Source organism: Macaca fascicularis, chromosome 2 (assembly GCF_037993035.2).
Source record: "Macaca fascicularis isolate 582-1 chromosome 2, T2T-MFA8v1.1".
Lineage (NCBI taxonomy): Eukaryota > Metazoa > Chordata > Mammalia > Primates > Cercopithecidae > Macaca > Macaca fascicularis.
In genome coordinates this window covers 147,150,864-147,166,247 of record NC_088376.1, presented here as the reverse complement: position 1 = coordinate 147,166,247, position 15,384 = coordinate 147,150,864, and the positions used below count along the sequence as shown (strand labels likewise).

The window sequence follows — 15,384 nt, the reverse complement described above, 5'->3', positions numbered from 1 at the left end:
ACATTACTTTGGACTGTGGCCTAAGTGTTTAACATTGCTAGATAAGTAAACTGCAACCTCAGCTGCATGGTTCAGAATCACAAATACATGCCCTAAAGTCCATGCAGTAATGATGACTGGCTGCTCTTTATTGAACAAATTGATACATTAATAATGGTGATCTTGAGGTCAGGGTTAATTATATTCAAAGATGTTAAAATGGTAGTAAATAAAGATTCGAGTTAGTATAGTATCCTAAGATAAGGTAGAATTGGTTGGGAGAGGTCTTAGAATCTTAAAGGGGCTCGCTCTACTGGGAAACAGGCCAGAAATGTGAAGAAAAAAAAGAGCTGGAGTGGATATCCTTTGTTATTATGATTCAACTTTCCTAGAGGCTTCTATTTTAGATCCAGTGAATACTCTTAGTACTCTTGTATCTTGGAAGTTAGAATGGTATCATTTGTATATATTTAAGAAAGCGTGCATCTTTCTTGCTCTTATGATTATGTAAAAGCCTCTCTAGAGAATGGAGTTTGGGAAGAAACCTAGAGTAGCAAACTAGGAATATCATGTTTCCATATTTGTATTTGAGGAAGAGAGAAGATAAAAAGAATCTTCCATGACACTGCAGCCCTTTGTATTCTTATGCTTGGTAGCTTTTAAATTTATTGCAAGTGATTCCTATGGATGCTGTTCTTGAGCAGTCTGGTACACCTCTTTTTTTTTTTTCGAGACAGAGTCTTGCTCTGTTGCCCAGTCTGGAGTGCGGTGGTGTGATCTCGGGTCACCACAACCCCTGCCTCCCAGGTTCAAGTGACTCTTGTGCCTCAGCCTCCTAAGTAGCTGGGATTCTAGGCACACAATACCACACCTGGCTAATTTTTTTGTATTTTTAGTAGAGATAGGGTTTCACCATGTTGGTCAGGCTGGTCTCGAGCTCCTGACAAATGGTCCACCTACTTCAGCCTCCCAAAGTGCTGGGATTACAGGCGTGTGATACCACGCTCGGCTAATTTTTTTGTATTTTTAGTAGAGATGGGGTTTCACCTTGTTGGCCACGCTGGTCTTGAACTCCTGACAAGTGATCCATTCACTTCGGGCTCCCAAAGTGCTAGGATTACAGGCGTGAGCCACCACGCCCATCCCTTGTACACCTCTTGGTATTCATTTTGTCAGTTGTAGATGGTTAACTTTCATTGTCCTAGCTTTACTGTGAAGATCTTTTGAATTTCAGGTAAGAAACATAAATGTGAATTTCAGCTTCTGGTGGATCAGGCTAGAAAAGGATACAAGAAAATTGTTGGAATGTCACAAAAAACAGTAACAATAACAAAAGAAGATGAATCTACAGAAAAGCTATCTTCTGTATGCATGGGTAAGAAACTATAATTAAAAACAGACATATGTTGAATTTCATTATTTACTTTTAATATGAAAAGAAAATTAAACCAAGGAAATTTACTTTGGAGTTCCTACTTCTTTGAAATGAGGAAAAGTATTTTTAGACAAACTTCATGTAGCAGTTTGTAAACTAGATTTATTACTGTGCGGAAAATGGTTGGAAGAATGTCCTGAAGAAACAATCTCTTTTTGTCTATCATCCTTTCAGTTAATGACAAATCATAAATTTCTTAGTTATTTAAGCTTGAGGATGTTTTCTAGGTGTAGAATTTATTGGTGGAGATCCTGAGAGATCCTGTAAGAGAGTGAATTATTTTTGTGATAGAACACTGGTGTTTACTTTGGATGAAATGTTCTGCCAAACGGTCTAAAGCTAATATACTGGTAGGCTAATACAGAGCACATTCCTTAACTTTGATCCATTTTAAAATTTGAAATTAATATTTTAATTCTATTGCCTGGGCTTTGGACCAGTGAACAAAAAAGAATCATAATGGGGGAAAGTGTGCAAGAAAATTCCTTATCATGTTTTTCTATACTGTGGCAAAATATATATAATACAATATTTATCTTTTTAACCCTTCATAAATGTATGTCATTGGCATTAAATACATTCACAATATTGTATAACTATCACCAATGTCTATATCCAAAACAATTTCATCATTCCCAGCACAAGCTCTGCACTCATGAAATAGCAACTCTTCCGTCCCCTCTGCCTCATAGCCCTGGTAATAACGGTTCCACCTTTTGTGTCTATGAGTTTGCCCATTCCAGGTACCTCATATAAATGGAATTGTATAATATTTTCTTTGTGTGTTGACTTCTTTCTCTAAGCATAATGCTTTCAGAGTCCATCAGTGTTGTAGCATATTTTAAAATTTCTTATTATGATTAAACAGTATTCTGTAGTATGTATATGCCATATTTTGTTTATCCATTTATCTGTTATGGTTATTTCCACCTTTTGGTAATTATAAATAATGCTGCTATGAGCATTGATGCTCAAATATCTAAGTTTCAGCTTAGAGTGGGATTTCTGATTCATATACTGGTTCTATGTCTAACCTTTTGAGGAATTGTTAAACTTTTCCGTAGTGGCTGCATTATCTTACATTCCCACCAGCAAAGCATAAGGGTTCCAGTTTCTTCACATCCTTATCAACGCTTGTTATTTTCTGATTTTTAAATTTTTTTAAAATTGTAGATGTGAAATGATATGTAATTGTGGTTTTGATTTGCATTTCCCTAGTGACTAATAAACAATTTGTGCATAAGGTGCTGCCTCAGTATGTAACTCATGGTCTTTGAACAAATCGAACTTGTTCATGCAATTGTGAAAGGATATTTCTAGAAACTAGTTTAGCACTTGAGAAAATCTGACTGAATATTTCCCATTAAGAAAACTTTTTTTTATTAGTTGAACCTCTCTTGAATATCATTGATGGCTTGTATGTATTTATGAACATCAGTATTACTCTTTCTGGGGTTCAAAGGTGATTGCTGCTTTTAGATTGCTGTGCATGAATGAGATGTCTGAGAGGGTAAGGAATGTGAGAGAGGTGAAGACAGACACAGACTGACTAAAAAGATGAATTTTGTATAGCATCATACAACCAATATAATTGTTGCTCTTTAGGACAAACATTGAAGTGCTCATGTAAGTGAACAAGTTGCATATTCTCTCAAGTGAAAACTTAGCCTGTTTTTGTTGTGTGTCTCTGGGGAGCTCTGATGTCTGAGCCTCACTCCTGAGGCTCTATTTTGAAGTCCTGCATTCTGAGATCTAAGGGCAGGTAGGAAGGATAACTTATTTTTTATGCCTACAGATTATTGAATGCTGTTTGTCCCCAAGAAGGAATATATTGTCTAGAAGTGTATGTAAGAGTGGAAGAAGTAAGAAAAGAATACAGACAATGTGCAAAAATAAAAGATTGTTTTCAGTTGAATTCCTGTTCCCTGGTTTGCTTTTTTGCATGCGCCTCACTAGTTGAGTAATATAGTCCCTGGGTGAACCGAGTTGACTGGGGGATTGGCTCCTCTTAATGTGATCCTGGTATCTGTTTACAAGAGGAGTTCTTAGAGGTTCAGGATGGTCATCCTGGCTAACTTCTTTTTCTCTTTTCCAGATATACTTTAGAGGGTGCTGTTTTGTTTTGCTAATGATAGTTTATTGATAGCCAGATGACATTAGGAGCATATTTTTAGGAATTATACTCTTGTGAAGTATGCTGTTCTCCCGCTATAACAAAAACTTAGAACTATTTCTGAAAAAAATTTGACTGTGTGAACTTGGCAAGGTTTTTTGAAGAATGTGTTATGTTCTTTCCCCATAAATTCTCTCTGTATAACCAAACCTTGACAATTGTATTTTTATTGTGCTTCGTTGAAGACCACTTGCCTCTACAAGTGCTTGAGGAGTGATGTGTGAAAGCTCTGTTTCTCTGTGAGGAAACACATGAAAGGAGCTCTGTACTATTATTAGCACGTGTAGCTTGCATGCGAAAGTACCTCCTCAGTTCCTGAAAGTTAAGGACAGCACAGATGAAAATCCCAGCAGAGTTTATGATGAGTAGGAGAATCCTGGGCACTAAAGAATCTTTCGCAGATATTCTTCTCGCTCATATTTGTAGAAAATTGGCCATTCCCATATGCCACATTTTTGTAAACACTGCATCCTTCCAGCTTTTTGGGGTCTTTATTTTTATCTGCAATAAGAGACCTTAAAAGCTGAGAATATGACAAAGAATGCATGGAAATGTGATGTATATTGGATCAAATGGAAATATTCCTTATGTCTGATTAGTTGTCCTTTTCCATAGAGAATAATTAGATTCTATTTAACAGGTTTAGAAAAATGTCCAGATAGATTCACTATCATATAGTAGTGACAAATATTGTGGTTGTCTTATTAGTTGAATCTGTAGTCTTTTTTTTTTTTTTGGTTATACATCTTACGTTGGTTTGTCAGTGTTCTCTGATCTATGAAATATGCAAGAATTCCTCAGTGATATGTTAATAGATGCCTCATTAGAATTACAAGATTCTTCCTGCTCCTGGTTTTAAAATAAATTTTATTTTTAAACTAATTAATCTTGGAAAAACATGGGCTGGATAGTATAATTAGGTAGCACCATTGTAGTGTTAATTCTTGCTCTCTGGCTGTCACTAGAGTTCTGGAATCAATGTGACATATTCTTCAACTTTACTAAGTGCATATGGTAGTATTAAGTGTTGCAGAAGTAATAGGCGTACAGAAGTTGTAGATTTTAACGTACTCTTAAATTTATTTTTTCCTAGGACAGGAAGATAATATGACCTCAGTAATAAACCACTTTTCTCAATCAAAGCTGGTAACAAACCACTTTTCTCAATCAAAGCTGGACTCCGCAGAGGAATTGGAACCTGACCGAGAAGAGGATTCTTCTAGCTGTACTGATATTCAAGAAGCTCTTTCTTCACCAGAATCAGATTCATGCAATAGGTAAGAAACATGCAGGAGTTGATTATTTTAAATATCTACCTCATATGCACACATAGATAGTTAGGCAGAAATAATTAGAAAGTAGCTTTGAGGCATGGTATGGTGTGTCACTCTTACATTTCAGTCCCCTTTTACTGCTGGGTCATCTTCACAGTGGTAACAAGGCAGGATTTGGGAAGGAAGTACAGGGATCAGAGGGTGAGTTTGGTATAGGCTTTATATAGCCTTTTTATAGATATAAAAAGGCTCTATAGCCTTTTTATAGATATTTTTCCTACCGTTGGAAAAGAAAGCATGATAGGCAGTGAAATTTTTGTCAAGACAATGAGTGAAGGAGATAAAAACAACTGTATTGGAAAACAGAGATGATCAGAAAGACATGGCACATAGGAGAGTTAAGAAATGAAAAATTTAACTGAGTAAATAGATGGGGAAACTTTAAAAATGAGAAGTTTGGTAATGAGTCATTTTGAAAAGATATTTTAAAAATATATAGGGTTTATTTTACACACACACATGCATGCACACATACCATTTTTTCTGGTCTTTCACTTAATATGTCATAAATGTTAACATTTCTATAGGTTGGCACAAAAGTAATTGAAACCACAGTTAATTTTGCACCAACATAATACCTTATGTTTATAATTGTTGTTTTTAAATGAGTACAGTATTTTGTTATGTCTCTGTACCATAATTTACCAGACCCTTCAGTTTCTGTTAGAGCTCTGCATTTTTTCCAGTGTTCTACTTACGTGCCTGATGCTATGGTAAAGCTCTTCCTTTGTTCCTATTGAATACTTTTTTTTTTTTTTTTTTTTCATTTTTTCGAGATGGAGTTTTGCTCTGTTGCCCAGCCTGGAGTGCAGTGGCGCAATCTCAGCTCACTGCAATCTCTACCTCCCAGGTTCAAGCATTTTTCCTGCCTCAGCTTCCCAAGTGGCTGGGATTACAGGCCTGTGCCACCTCACCTGGCTAATTTTTTTGGTATATTTAGTAGAGATGGGGTTTCACCGTGTTGGCCAGGCTGGTCTCGAACTCCTGACCTCAAGTGATCCACCCACCTCAGCCTCCCAAAGTGCTGGGATTATAGGCGTGAGCCACCATGCCTGGCCACTTTTCTTACATTTATTATTCTGATAGGTAGGCATTGCCTTCCGAATGAATTGTACTGATTTAAAAAATGCTACCAGCAGTATGTCAATATGAGTGTGTCTTGGAAGTTATTTGATCTTTGGTGTTAGTTTATTTAAAAATTAGTAACATTGCTGTAGAATGATAGACTATTTCTAATCTAACTAATGGAATTATTAGTACATTTTTTATTAGTATACCCAGTGACCCTCTGTTTTTGTAGGATACCTGGGAAACAGTTTCAAATTAGTCAGAATGAAGTATTAGGAAGGAGAAATCTTCCCATCTCATTCCAAAGATTTTCAAGATCAAAAAATTATATTTCTAGTTGACTGAGGGTAAAACATAGGGTTGCGTGATTTGTTATCGTAGATCAGGCCATTCCTGCAAGTCCAGTGCAGTATTTGTTTTTAAACACACATGTAGGAATACAGAAAAAAAAAAATCAGAGTCAGGGGAATAAGAGTTAGATTTTAACCATAGTCATTAGATGCTTGAATGTTTTGGAATGCCAGAATGATTTGGGACATTTGAGAATGGCAAAAACTGAAAGGGAAACGTGGGGCAGTCAGATGTCTTTATCTGGTTGTGAGAATATGGGAAGTGGGGCGAGTTTGTTGATGTCCTAGCCTCATTCAGACTTGTTGGCATCACTGAACTATGAGAGGACTATGGGAAAATGTCATTGCTTTTAGGTATACCATGGCCGAGGAACTAGGAGAGCAAGCAGTAGTCTCTGGGTTTAATAAAAAAGGTAAAGGAAATATGGCTGAGGGAAATATGGAGTAAACTTTATTGGGTCAATTTACTAAAATGGGTTAATCCAAAGGCTGATCATTGTAACTCATTACTCACTGAAAGAATTGAAAAGTACTTTCACACTTATCCCCAGTCACATATTGCTCCTGCTGCTACTTCATTAGGGGATTAGCCTTTTCTCATTATTTATCTTCCTACTGACCAAGATTCTGGGTAATATTATAAGTTTTACCATCTTTAATGATTTCCTCTTGATAGGAGTCACATAGGGGTATCCTTATACTACATTGTGAGGTGATCCTTTTGTTAGCAACTGAACGTAAGTACAGTGATGCTAGATTAACTTTTGTTCTCTGTCCATCACAGGGTCTGACATTACACTGTTGCACTCAGCCATTCAGCAAATATGTATTGTGTTCCAGGCACTATTCTAGACACAGCAGTTTATCAGGGATGAAACCATCAAATAATTTTTTAAAATGTAAGCACTTATATTCTACTTCACATTATAATTAGTTGGTAATATATGTACATATTTCTGCATGCACACACACGTACATGGCTCAGTGGAAGTACACACTAATTACATATTTTAACAGTTTTATTGAGATACAATTCATATACCACACAGTTAACTATTTAAGAGTACAATTCAGTGGTATTTAGTATATTCACAGAGTTGTACAGCCATCATCACAATTTTATAACATTTTTATCACCCCACAGAGAAACGCTGCACCCATTAGCGGTTACTCTCCATTTCTTCCCAAACCTCCTGCTCCAAGCCCTAGACAACCACTGATCTTCTTTATGTCTCTATAGATTTGACTCTTGTGGACATTTTATGTAAATGGAATCATACAATATGTGGTCTTTTGAGATTAGCTTCTTTCACTTAGTTTGCTCTCAGAGTTCATCTGTGTTGTACATGTTTCAGTACTATATTACTTTTTATTGTCAAATATTTAATTTTATGGATATACATTTTATTTACTCATTTGTTAGTTGATGGACATTTGAGTTGTTTCCAGTTGCAATTTTAACAAGGAAAAAAATCACCAAGTTTGCTTGCACACTGTGGAAGCTTAGCTTTAGTGATGGTATGTAAGGATTTACTAGGCTTGCTTTGAGAAAGTGGGCAGTGTCTCCTCTAGTACTCATGTCTTAAATTGTACTACAATACTAAATATTTACTCATTGTAAATATTAAGTATGGTAATCTTTACATTTTTTATTTTATTTGGGTTCTTTTTTATATCTGTTTCTGAATCATTCTGCTGTTTTATCAATCCTAAGATCTTTAAGCTTAAAAGGTGGAGTCTATTTCTTGTATAAGACCTAGAAACTGAGGCTAAAGGGAAAGTGAGAAAGAAATGGACCTTAAATAATGGTGTTGGTTTAATATCAGGACAGACCACTTGGCAAATGATTCAAGAGTAGATTGTAAGAGTGAGCATACAGCAGGAAGCAGCTATGGGCTAGCAGGAAAAGTAGTTGGCTTTAAGTTGATGGATTACAGATCAAGTTCTGCCGGGTGATTTTTGATTCAGTCTTTTGAAGTCCATTTCCACATATCTTAGAGAAGCACATTAAAATATCTTATGTCTCAGATCTGTTGGGAAAATGAAATGAGATAATAGATGTGAGAGTCATTGATAAATATATGATTGTTATACCTTCATAAAACAAATCAACTAAATTTTCTTCCTAATTCAGGAAATTAGGACTTATGTCTGGACATTTTTTATTAAAAACTTTTTTTTTTTCTTTACAGAGGTAACCAAGTTAAATGATTGGGCATTTAGAAGTGCTTTCACAGCCCTCATTTTATTCATTTTAAGACATACGTTTTCAGTTTTACATTTTAATATCTGAAATTGTGATATGTCTTATAATCAGCAATAACTTAAAATTGCTGATGGCCTGGTTGTAGTCATGAGGTATTTGCCAATGGGTGTACGTCACAGCGCTTCATGGTATCATCATTGGGTTGGGTTACATGTATTATTGGCATTCCATTAGTTAGTCACGTAATATGTCTTCAACAAAATAATGAAACCAAAAAAGTTATTATGCATGAAGAAAAGCGCAAAAATAGCAGCAAGATTTAAGTTTGATGTTAGGGAGGTAATGTTCATCATTGGGTGAATGATCTGAATTTTGTGTTTTCTTGAAAAACAGTCAAGTGCCTTACAGGATCTAGGAAAGAAAGATACCCACAAGTATATGAAGACATGTTACATTATGTGTGCAAAGAATTGCCTATTTGTTACATGACAGACTGAAGGCAAGAGAAATGGCCAAATCCCTTGGAATAAATGGAAGAAATTTCAAAGCAATAACAGCATAACTAATTCTGTTCAGCATGACTAATGCAAAAGAATATTGCTAAGGTTTATCAAGTGTCAATTTGTCAGACACTTCTCCTTTAACAGAAACTGCTTATCTGCCAACATATGCAATGTGATTGAGGAAACAAAGAAAATTATGACTTCAGTTTGCAGAATGGATGTCAGTGTTTTAGATCAAATTCCTGGAAACAATAGTCTAGTACATCTGAGAAATGCTGGTGCTCTTGGTGGTGCAGAGGATGAGTTTTTGTGGAAAAACTCAGTTATCAGAGGTGCTGAGTCAAAATATGATGAAGTAGAGTTGGGGTCTGAATATGAAGACAGTTTAGGAATACTTTAGCCAATTTAACTCAGTTTTTACAAATATATGTACAACAATAGCATAAAGTAAAAACCTATGTCTATCTAAGTTTAACTCTCTGGATACGTACAAATTAAAAATTCTAAGTGAAAGTGAAATATTGTGTCATAGTTGACTTCAATTTTTTGTCTTTTAGTGGCAGATAAAATAATGCTTCATCTTGCCATCAATGTTATCTTCAATTTTGTGATTAAGGTCCCTGACTTACTTCAAACATAATTTATATCATCTAGTTGGAAACTCATAAAGTGGCTTATAATACTGGTTGGTGGTAGCCTGACAGAAGACTGTCACAAAGTATTGTGAATCATTGCTTAGTGCCAGTGTTATTTAGTGACTCTGAAACTTAATCAAGAGAGACACCCATTTGATTCGGGTAACTAATACCATAGAAATTAGGAAAAGATTCAAAGTTAGAAGGGACCACCAGTCAAGACCAAATTCTTTTAGTAGAATCATAACATACTAGAAATATGTGGTATTTATTTATCTGGTCCAATTGGGCACTCTCAGGGTGGATTAATGAGTGTATTACATAGATTTGGCCTTGCTCTACTGAAGACATGCCAGTCTCCTCACCAGCTTCATACTCAACCCCTCAGTTTCTGTTATCAAGGAAGCTTGTAATCAAATTAAAGCTTAAGTGGTAGAGGAAATTTTCATTTTGGGGATGTTGCTTGTCTTTCATTTCTTTTTTCCTTGTGGGGTTCAGTGTTGTAAGCGATTTCTATTATCCCCCTGTATTTTATTATTTGATTTTTATTTGTATCAGTCATTTATACTACTGACAGTTGAATGAATAAAAACAGAATGAAGCATCCTTATTTTGTTTCCCTGCCCGTTTAACTTGAGAGTTTGGTTTAGTGTCTAGTTGTAGCAGTGGATATTTTGCTAATTAAAAGAATTTTCCCTTGCATTAGACTCTCAGAGCAGATAATCTTTTGTTTCTTAAGTTTGTAAGTTAAATGTAAGCACAAATGTTTAATTCTCTTTTGAACTTGAATTTTTGTAGAGATCCAAGAGAACTCCAATATTTGGAACTAACCTCATGTTCTTATGTTTTTTTTCCTTAAAAAAACATAGCACTTTACTTTTTATAAGAATTTAAAGTGATTGACTTAAAAGGAATGCATTCCCTCTCTCTTTTTCTACTATCTTTAAAACAATGTTTCCTAACCCTTTTCTTCAGCACACATAGCAAATGATAGTATTTCTGTGGCATGCCAGGATAAAGAGATGATGTTGCCATGGGTTTCAGCCACCCTACATCTCACTGTGGGCTAGGGATTAATGCCTGGTGTCCAACTACCCCGTGGGGGAGGGGGAGAACACACGAATTAGGAAGCTTTGCTTTTAATATATGAACACACCGTTGAACAGTTGAATAGGTGGGACATACATAGACAAATAGGCTCATGGTGCTTCTGTAGTAGAAAGGACAGCAAGAGCATTTGAAGCACCCCTGTTTCCGGGCAGGTAAGGCAATGATTGAGTCAGTTGAAAAAGAAATCAAGTGACTTAATCTCACGATCCTAATGAATGGTAAAGCCAGTTTTCTGAATTCAAATGTAATGCTTTCTCCTGCTTGTTTTTGCTGTTCTCCAAATCTCAGAAGGCACTGAGGCCAGATTAAAAGTTAAATGAACAGGTGACACATTAAAGTTACAGGTTGATGAGTTTCCCCACTCCACTGTTTTCATGTAACTCCAGAACCTTAGAGGATAATGGAAGAAAAAGTCAGTCCAGTGCTATTTTTCAGAGTAGAATCTATCATGTTTTTAAAGTTAAAAATTATCAGTATACATATTAAATACAAGTTTTTCAGATTTAGAATTTGTTCTTCTGAAAATAAGAGTTCCAAATGTCTCCTGGACAGAAAACTCTGGTTCTGGGGGTTTTAGGATCCAGAAGACAGCATGCCCAGATGGGCTTGGGTTAGTTCACTTGATTTGCTTGTGAAAGATGTGAGGGTACAGGAACTGTGTGGGTTGGGGTGGTCAGAAAAGAGGAAACAGATTTGGCTATAGCAGGAGAGAATTTTTGCAGGTTGTTTCTTAGGACTAGATCTGAACATTTTAAAATCAGCATTTCAACTAGGATTCCTGGATAATGGAAAAGTTCAGTGTTCAGAACAGCATGTATAGCGTGTGACCTCTTTTCTAAAAGGGGGAAGAATACTTATATTTGTTTGGCTTTGCATAAAGAAACACTAGAAGAATACACAACAAACTAATGAAAGTGATTGCATGTTGGAGACAAGAGAAAACAGGTTGGATGGGAACAAAGGAGGAAGTGGGCCAGCTCAGTATACATCTTTTATGTCATTTGATTTTGAACCATGTAAATATATTAATCTACTTTAAACAAACAAACAAACAAAAAGCAAGTACTGTTTAAACCTTACTCTTTAAAGTTTTGGAAATCATCTCATCAGTGTTAATCGTCATCATAAATTGGTTAATGAAGTTTGGTGGAGTAGGCAGTAAGGAAGACAAATATATTAATGAGATTTTGTAATTTAGAGGGTATTGGAATTACTAGAAAAATTACTAAATAAGTGTTTATGTTTCTGGTCAAATTGAGAGAAAAAACATCAAACTAGTGGAACGATATCCTAAGTTGGAAGTATCTTACTGTAAGTCAATGATGGCTTTGTATTTTTTAAAATCTTCATAATTGCTATTGGAAGGTTGACATTATATTTCATTTTATAACTGTTAAATGTGACATTCAATGAATTTAATGTTGCCACAAAATCTTTTTCTACTAAAACTCATTACTGTGTGTATTTTATTATACACATTACTGTGTGTATCTTTTTTGTGGGAATATTTATGAACTTTAGAATACCCTGAAAGCTAAATGGTTCATTCTGTTTCAGGTGGTGAGTTGTTTTTTGTTGGAAGTTTCTAGAGAAAATGTGGGAACATGAAATCGTTCTTCAGTATCTTTTGCATTTTTCAAAGAGCTTAGGCCGGACACAGTGGCTCACACCTGTAGTCCTAGCACTTTGGGAGGCCGAGGCAGGTGGATCACCTGAAGTCAGGAAGACCAGCCTGGCCAACATGGTGAAACCCGGCCTTTACTAAAAATTCAAAAATTAGCCAGGCACGGTGGCATGTGCCTGTAATCCCAGCTACTCAGGATGCTGAGGCAGCAGAATTGCTTGAACCTGGGAGGCGGAGGTTGCTGTGAGCCAATACTGCGTCACTCTACTCCAGCCTGGGCGACAGAGCGAGACTCCATCTCAAAAAAAAAAAAAAGAAGAGAAAGAGCTTAAACTGGGTGTGGTGCATGAGACAGACCATCTTTTGGATGAATGAAACTTTTGTTTTAGGGGAATGTATCTTAGTCCAAGATACTGTAACATCAAGTCCTTGAAATGTGTATGACTCCTTGAGATCCATGTACCTAGCAGTCAGTCTTCTTTGTTTCATTGTGGGAGGATAGCTCAGCCATTGGCTTTATGACTCTGGAAAGGTGCCTGGCACGTGGGATTTTAAATTAATCTCCCAGAGTTTCACTTTCCTCATTGATAAAATGGAATAGCTTTTATTGTTTGTTTGTCCCTCTAACTTCCCTGGATGAGTCTACAAAGCAAATTAGATGATCATATATTGTGAATGCTTTGTAAATAGAACATAAACTTATTGTTGCTTGGTTTCATCTCTTATTAAGGATTTTGCATGTATTAAGTTATTTTTATTATTTTCTCTTATCTGGAGCTCTCTTCATTTTATCTTTTTTTAGTTCTAGTGGAGAGCAGTGAAACTCTTAGCCTTGTTTCTTCTAGAACTTTGTTGATGGTCGTGTGACAAACACCTTATTGATAAATAGGCAGGAGAGGGTATTCTTAACTCTGGTAAAATCAATAGCATTTGATTTTTCTGCTACCACTGTTGAAGCAGCACAGTGTGGCAAAAGAAGATGACTTTTGCATTCCCATTCCTGTTTTTCTACTTTAATTTCTCTCAGCCTTTGTCAAATGGGGAGAAAACTTAGGGTGCTTCTGTGAATTAAAGCTAATGTGAAGGCTGGACGTGGTGGCTCAACACCTGTAATCCCAGCACTTTGAGAGGCCAAGCAAGGTGGGAGGATCACTTGAGCCTAGGAGTTTGAAACCAGCCTGGGCAACACAGGGAGATGCCATCTCTACAAAATATTTAAAAATTAGCCAGACATGGTGGTATGTACCTGTAACTACTCAGGAGACTGTGGTGGGAGGATTCCTTGAGCCCAGGAGGTTGAGGCTACAGTGAGCTGTGATTGTACCACTACACTCCAGCCTGAGTGACAGAGCAACACCCTGTCTCAAAAAAAAAAAAAAAAAAAAAAAAAAAAAAAAAAAAAAGCTCATGTGTACAAAGTAATTATCACTGTGGCTTGTAGAGGTAGTTGCTCAGAACATGATAATTTTTGTCATTGTCATAATTGAATGAGTTTTTTTGGAAACTGGAACTTTACTATTCTAATATGTTGTCAGCCAACTGCTAAAATATTTGGCTTATAAACTATTGTTCATCTTACAGAACAGATTACTAAAAATAGGAGTTCAAGGAGAAGATTCATAGTAGCTGATAGAATTTATTTAAGTACCATTGTCTGGTCGGCATGTCATCCTGCATTGATCCTCCAGTGATCTATCCTTAAAGAGTTATTGTTTTAAACTGGATATACTCAACTGCATTCATATTAATGCCACAATTAAGGGAAGAAATGGCGGGGAGGGGGGCGGTAACTACCAGATAATAGAAAAATTCCACTTGTAAGTAATCCTTAATCCTCAGGATTTTTATAGCAGATGTTTGCGTTTTTTCCTACCCCACAGTACCCTGTGTACCTGCCATGCTGGTTCTGATGAATTTGCACCCTGGTGTCATAGAAACAGTGGAAATAAAAGATTAAAATAGAGCACATAATCATCAGGTTTTCTCTGGCAAATTGGAGCATGGTGCTGAGGCAATTATTCAGATAATTCAGACCCAAATCTGTTTCATGAAAATGGAACTGACATTTGTTGAACATTTACTATGTACCAAGCTCTATGCTAAACATTTAGTGTGTTATATTGAATAAGCTTTTAAAAAACCCTAAGGAATACCTGTATCATTATCCTGATTTTATACTTGAGGATATTGACACAGAGGAAAGTTAAGTAACTTGCCCAAAATTACACGGTAAGTAACAGAAATGGGACCTCAACTTAACTTTGTCTGACACTGAAATCTGTGGGTTTTTTCTCTAACATCAGTCATACATTTGCCAGAGGTATTTGACATCTTACTTTTCAGCTTCAGAAGTAAATTCTTTACTAGTAGAATGAAATAAGACGCTACAAAAGGAATGTGTGAAGATAGTGTTTTCCTTTGCTGAAGAAGCTTTGCTACTTTCAGTCAGAGAATGACAAGAGTGAGATATTACAGGAAAACCCGCTTGGCCAAGGTGTGCATGTGTGTGTGCATGCACACACACAGAATTAGCTTACATTTCTGCAACTTTGACCTGAAAATGAGGCTAAAAGCTGACTAAAAGGTGTGAAAAATTAATTGCAGGTGTTCTAAATAAAACTATTAACATCTTCCTGGACCAAGGTTTGGAATTCCATCGAATTCAAGATTCAATTTTGAATCTTTGCCAGTGAGTCTTTCTCATATGTAATCTCTATATTAATATCCACTGTAGCCTGGACCAGTGGGGACATCAGAGAGTGCCATTTGAATGCCCTTCCACAGGGCAGCTGTAACGTTCATGTACCAAACCTTATGTTCATCCAGCTTCTGGAAGCACGGCCTTCCAGAATGTTTCAAGACCAAATAGTAGACAAGCTGAAGCCTACTCTGAAAAAGTTCCTTGTTCTAGACTTCAAAGGTGTAGTTGTGTAGGCTTGTATATGCTCTGACCCCAGAAATATCAGA

The 15,384-nt window shown here is 36.2% G+C and overlaps 1 protein-coding gene across 3 annotated transcripts in view; it reads left to right on the top strand.

Moving 5' to 3' along the window:
• RAD18 (RAD18 E3 ubiquitin protein ligase) overlaps nt 1–15,384 on the top strand; it is an 81,049-nt gene that overhangs the window by 53,262 nt on the left and 12,403 nt on the right. For 2 of the 3 annotated variants that reach the window (XM_005547693.5, XM_045385852.3), the window contains exons 10-11: nt 1,214–1,354; nt 4,681–4,864. In XM_005547693.5, coding sequence (XP_005547750.3) covers nt 1,214–1,354; nt 4,681–4,864 — 325 coding nt within the window. The remainder of the gene's footprint in view (nt 1–1,213; nt 1,355–4,680; nt 4,865–15,384) is intronic. The other variant, XM_045385853.3, reaches the window with a different exon arrangement.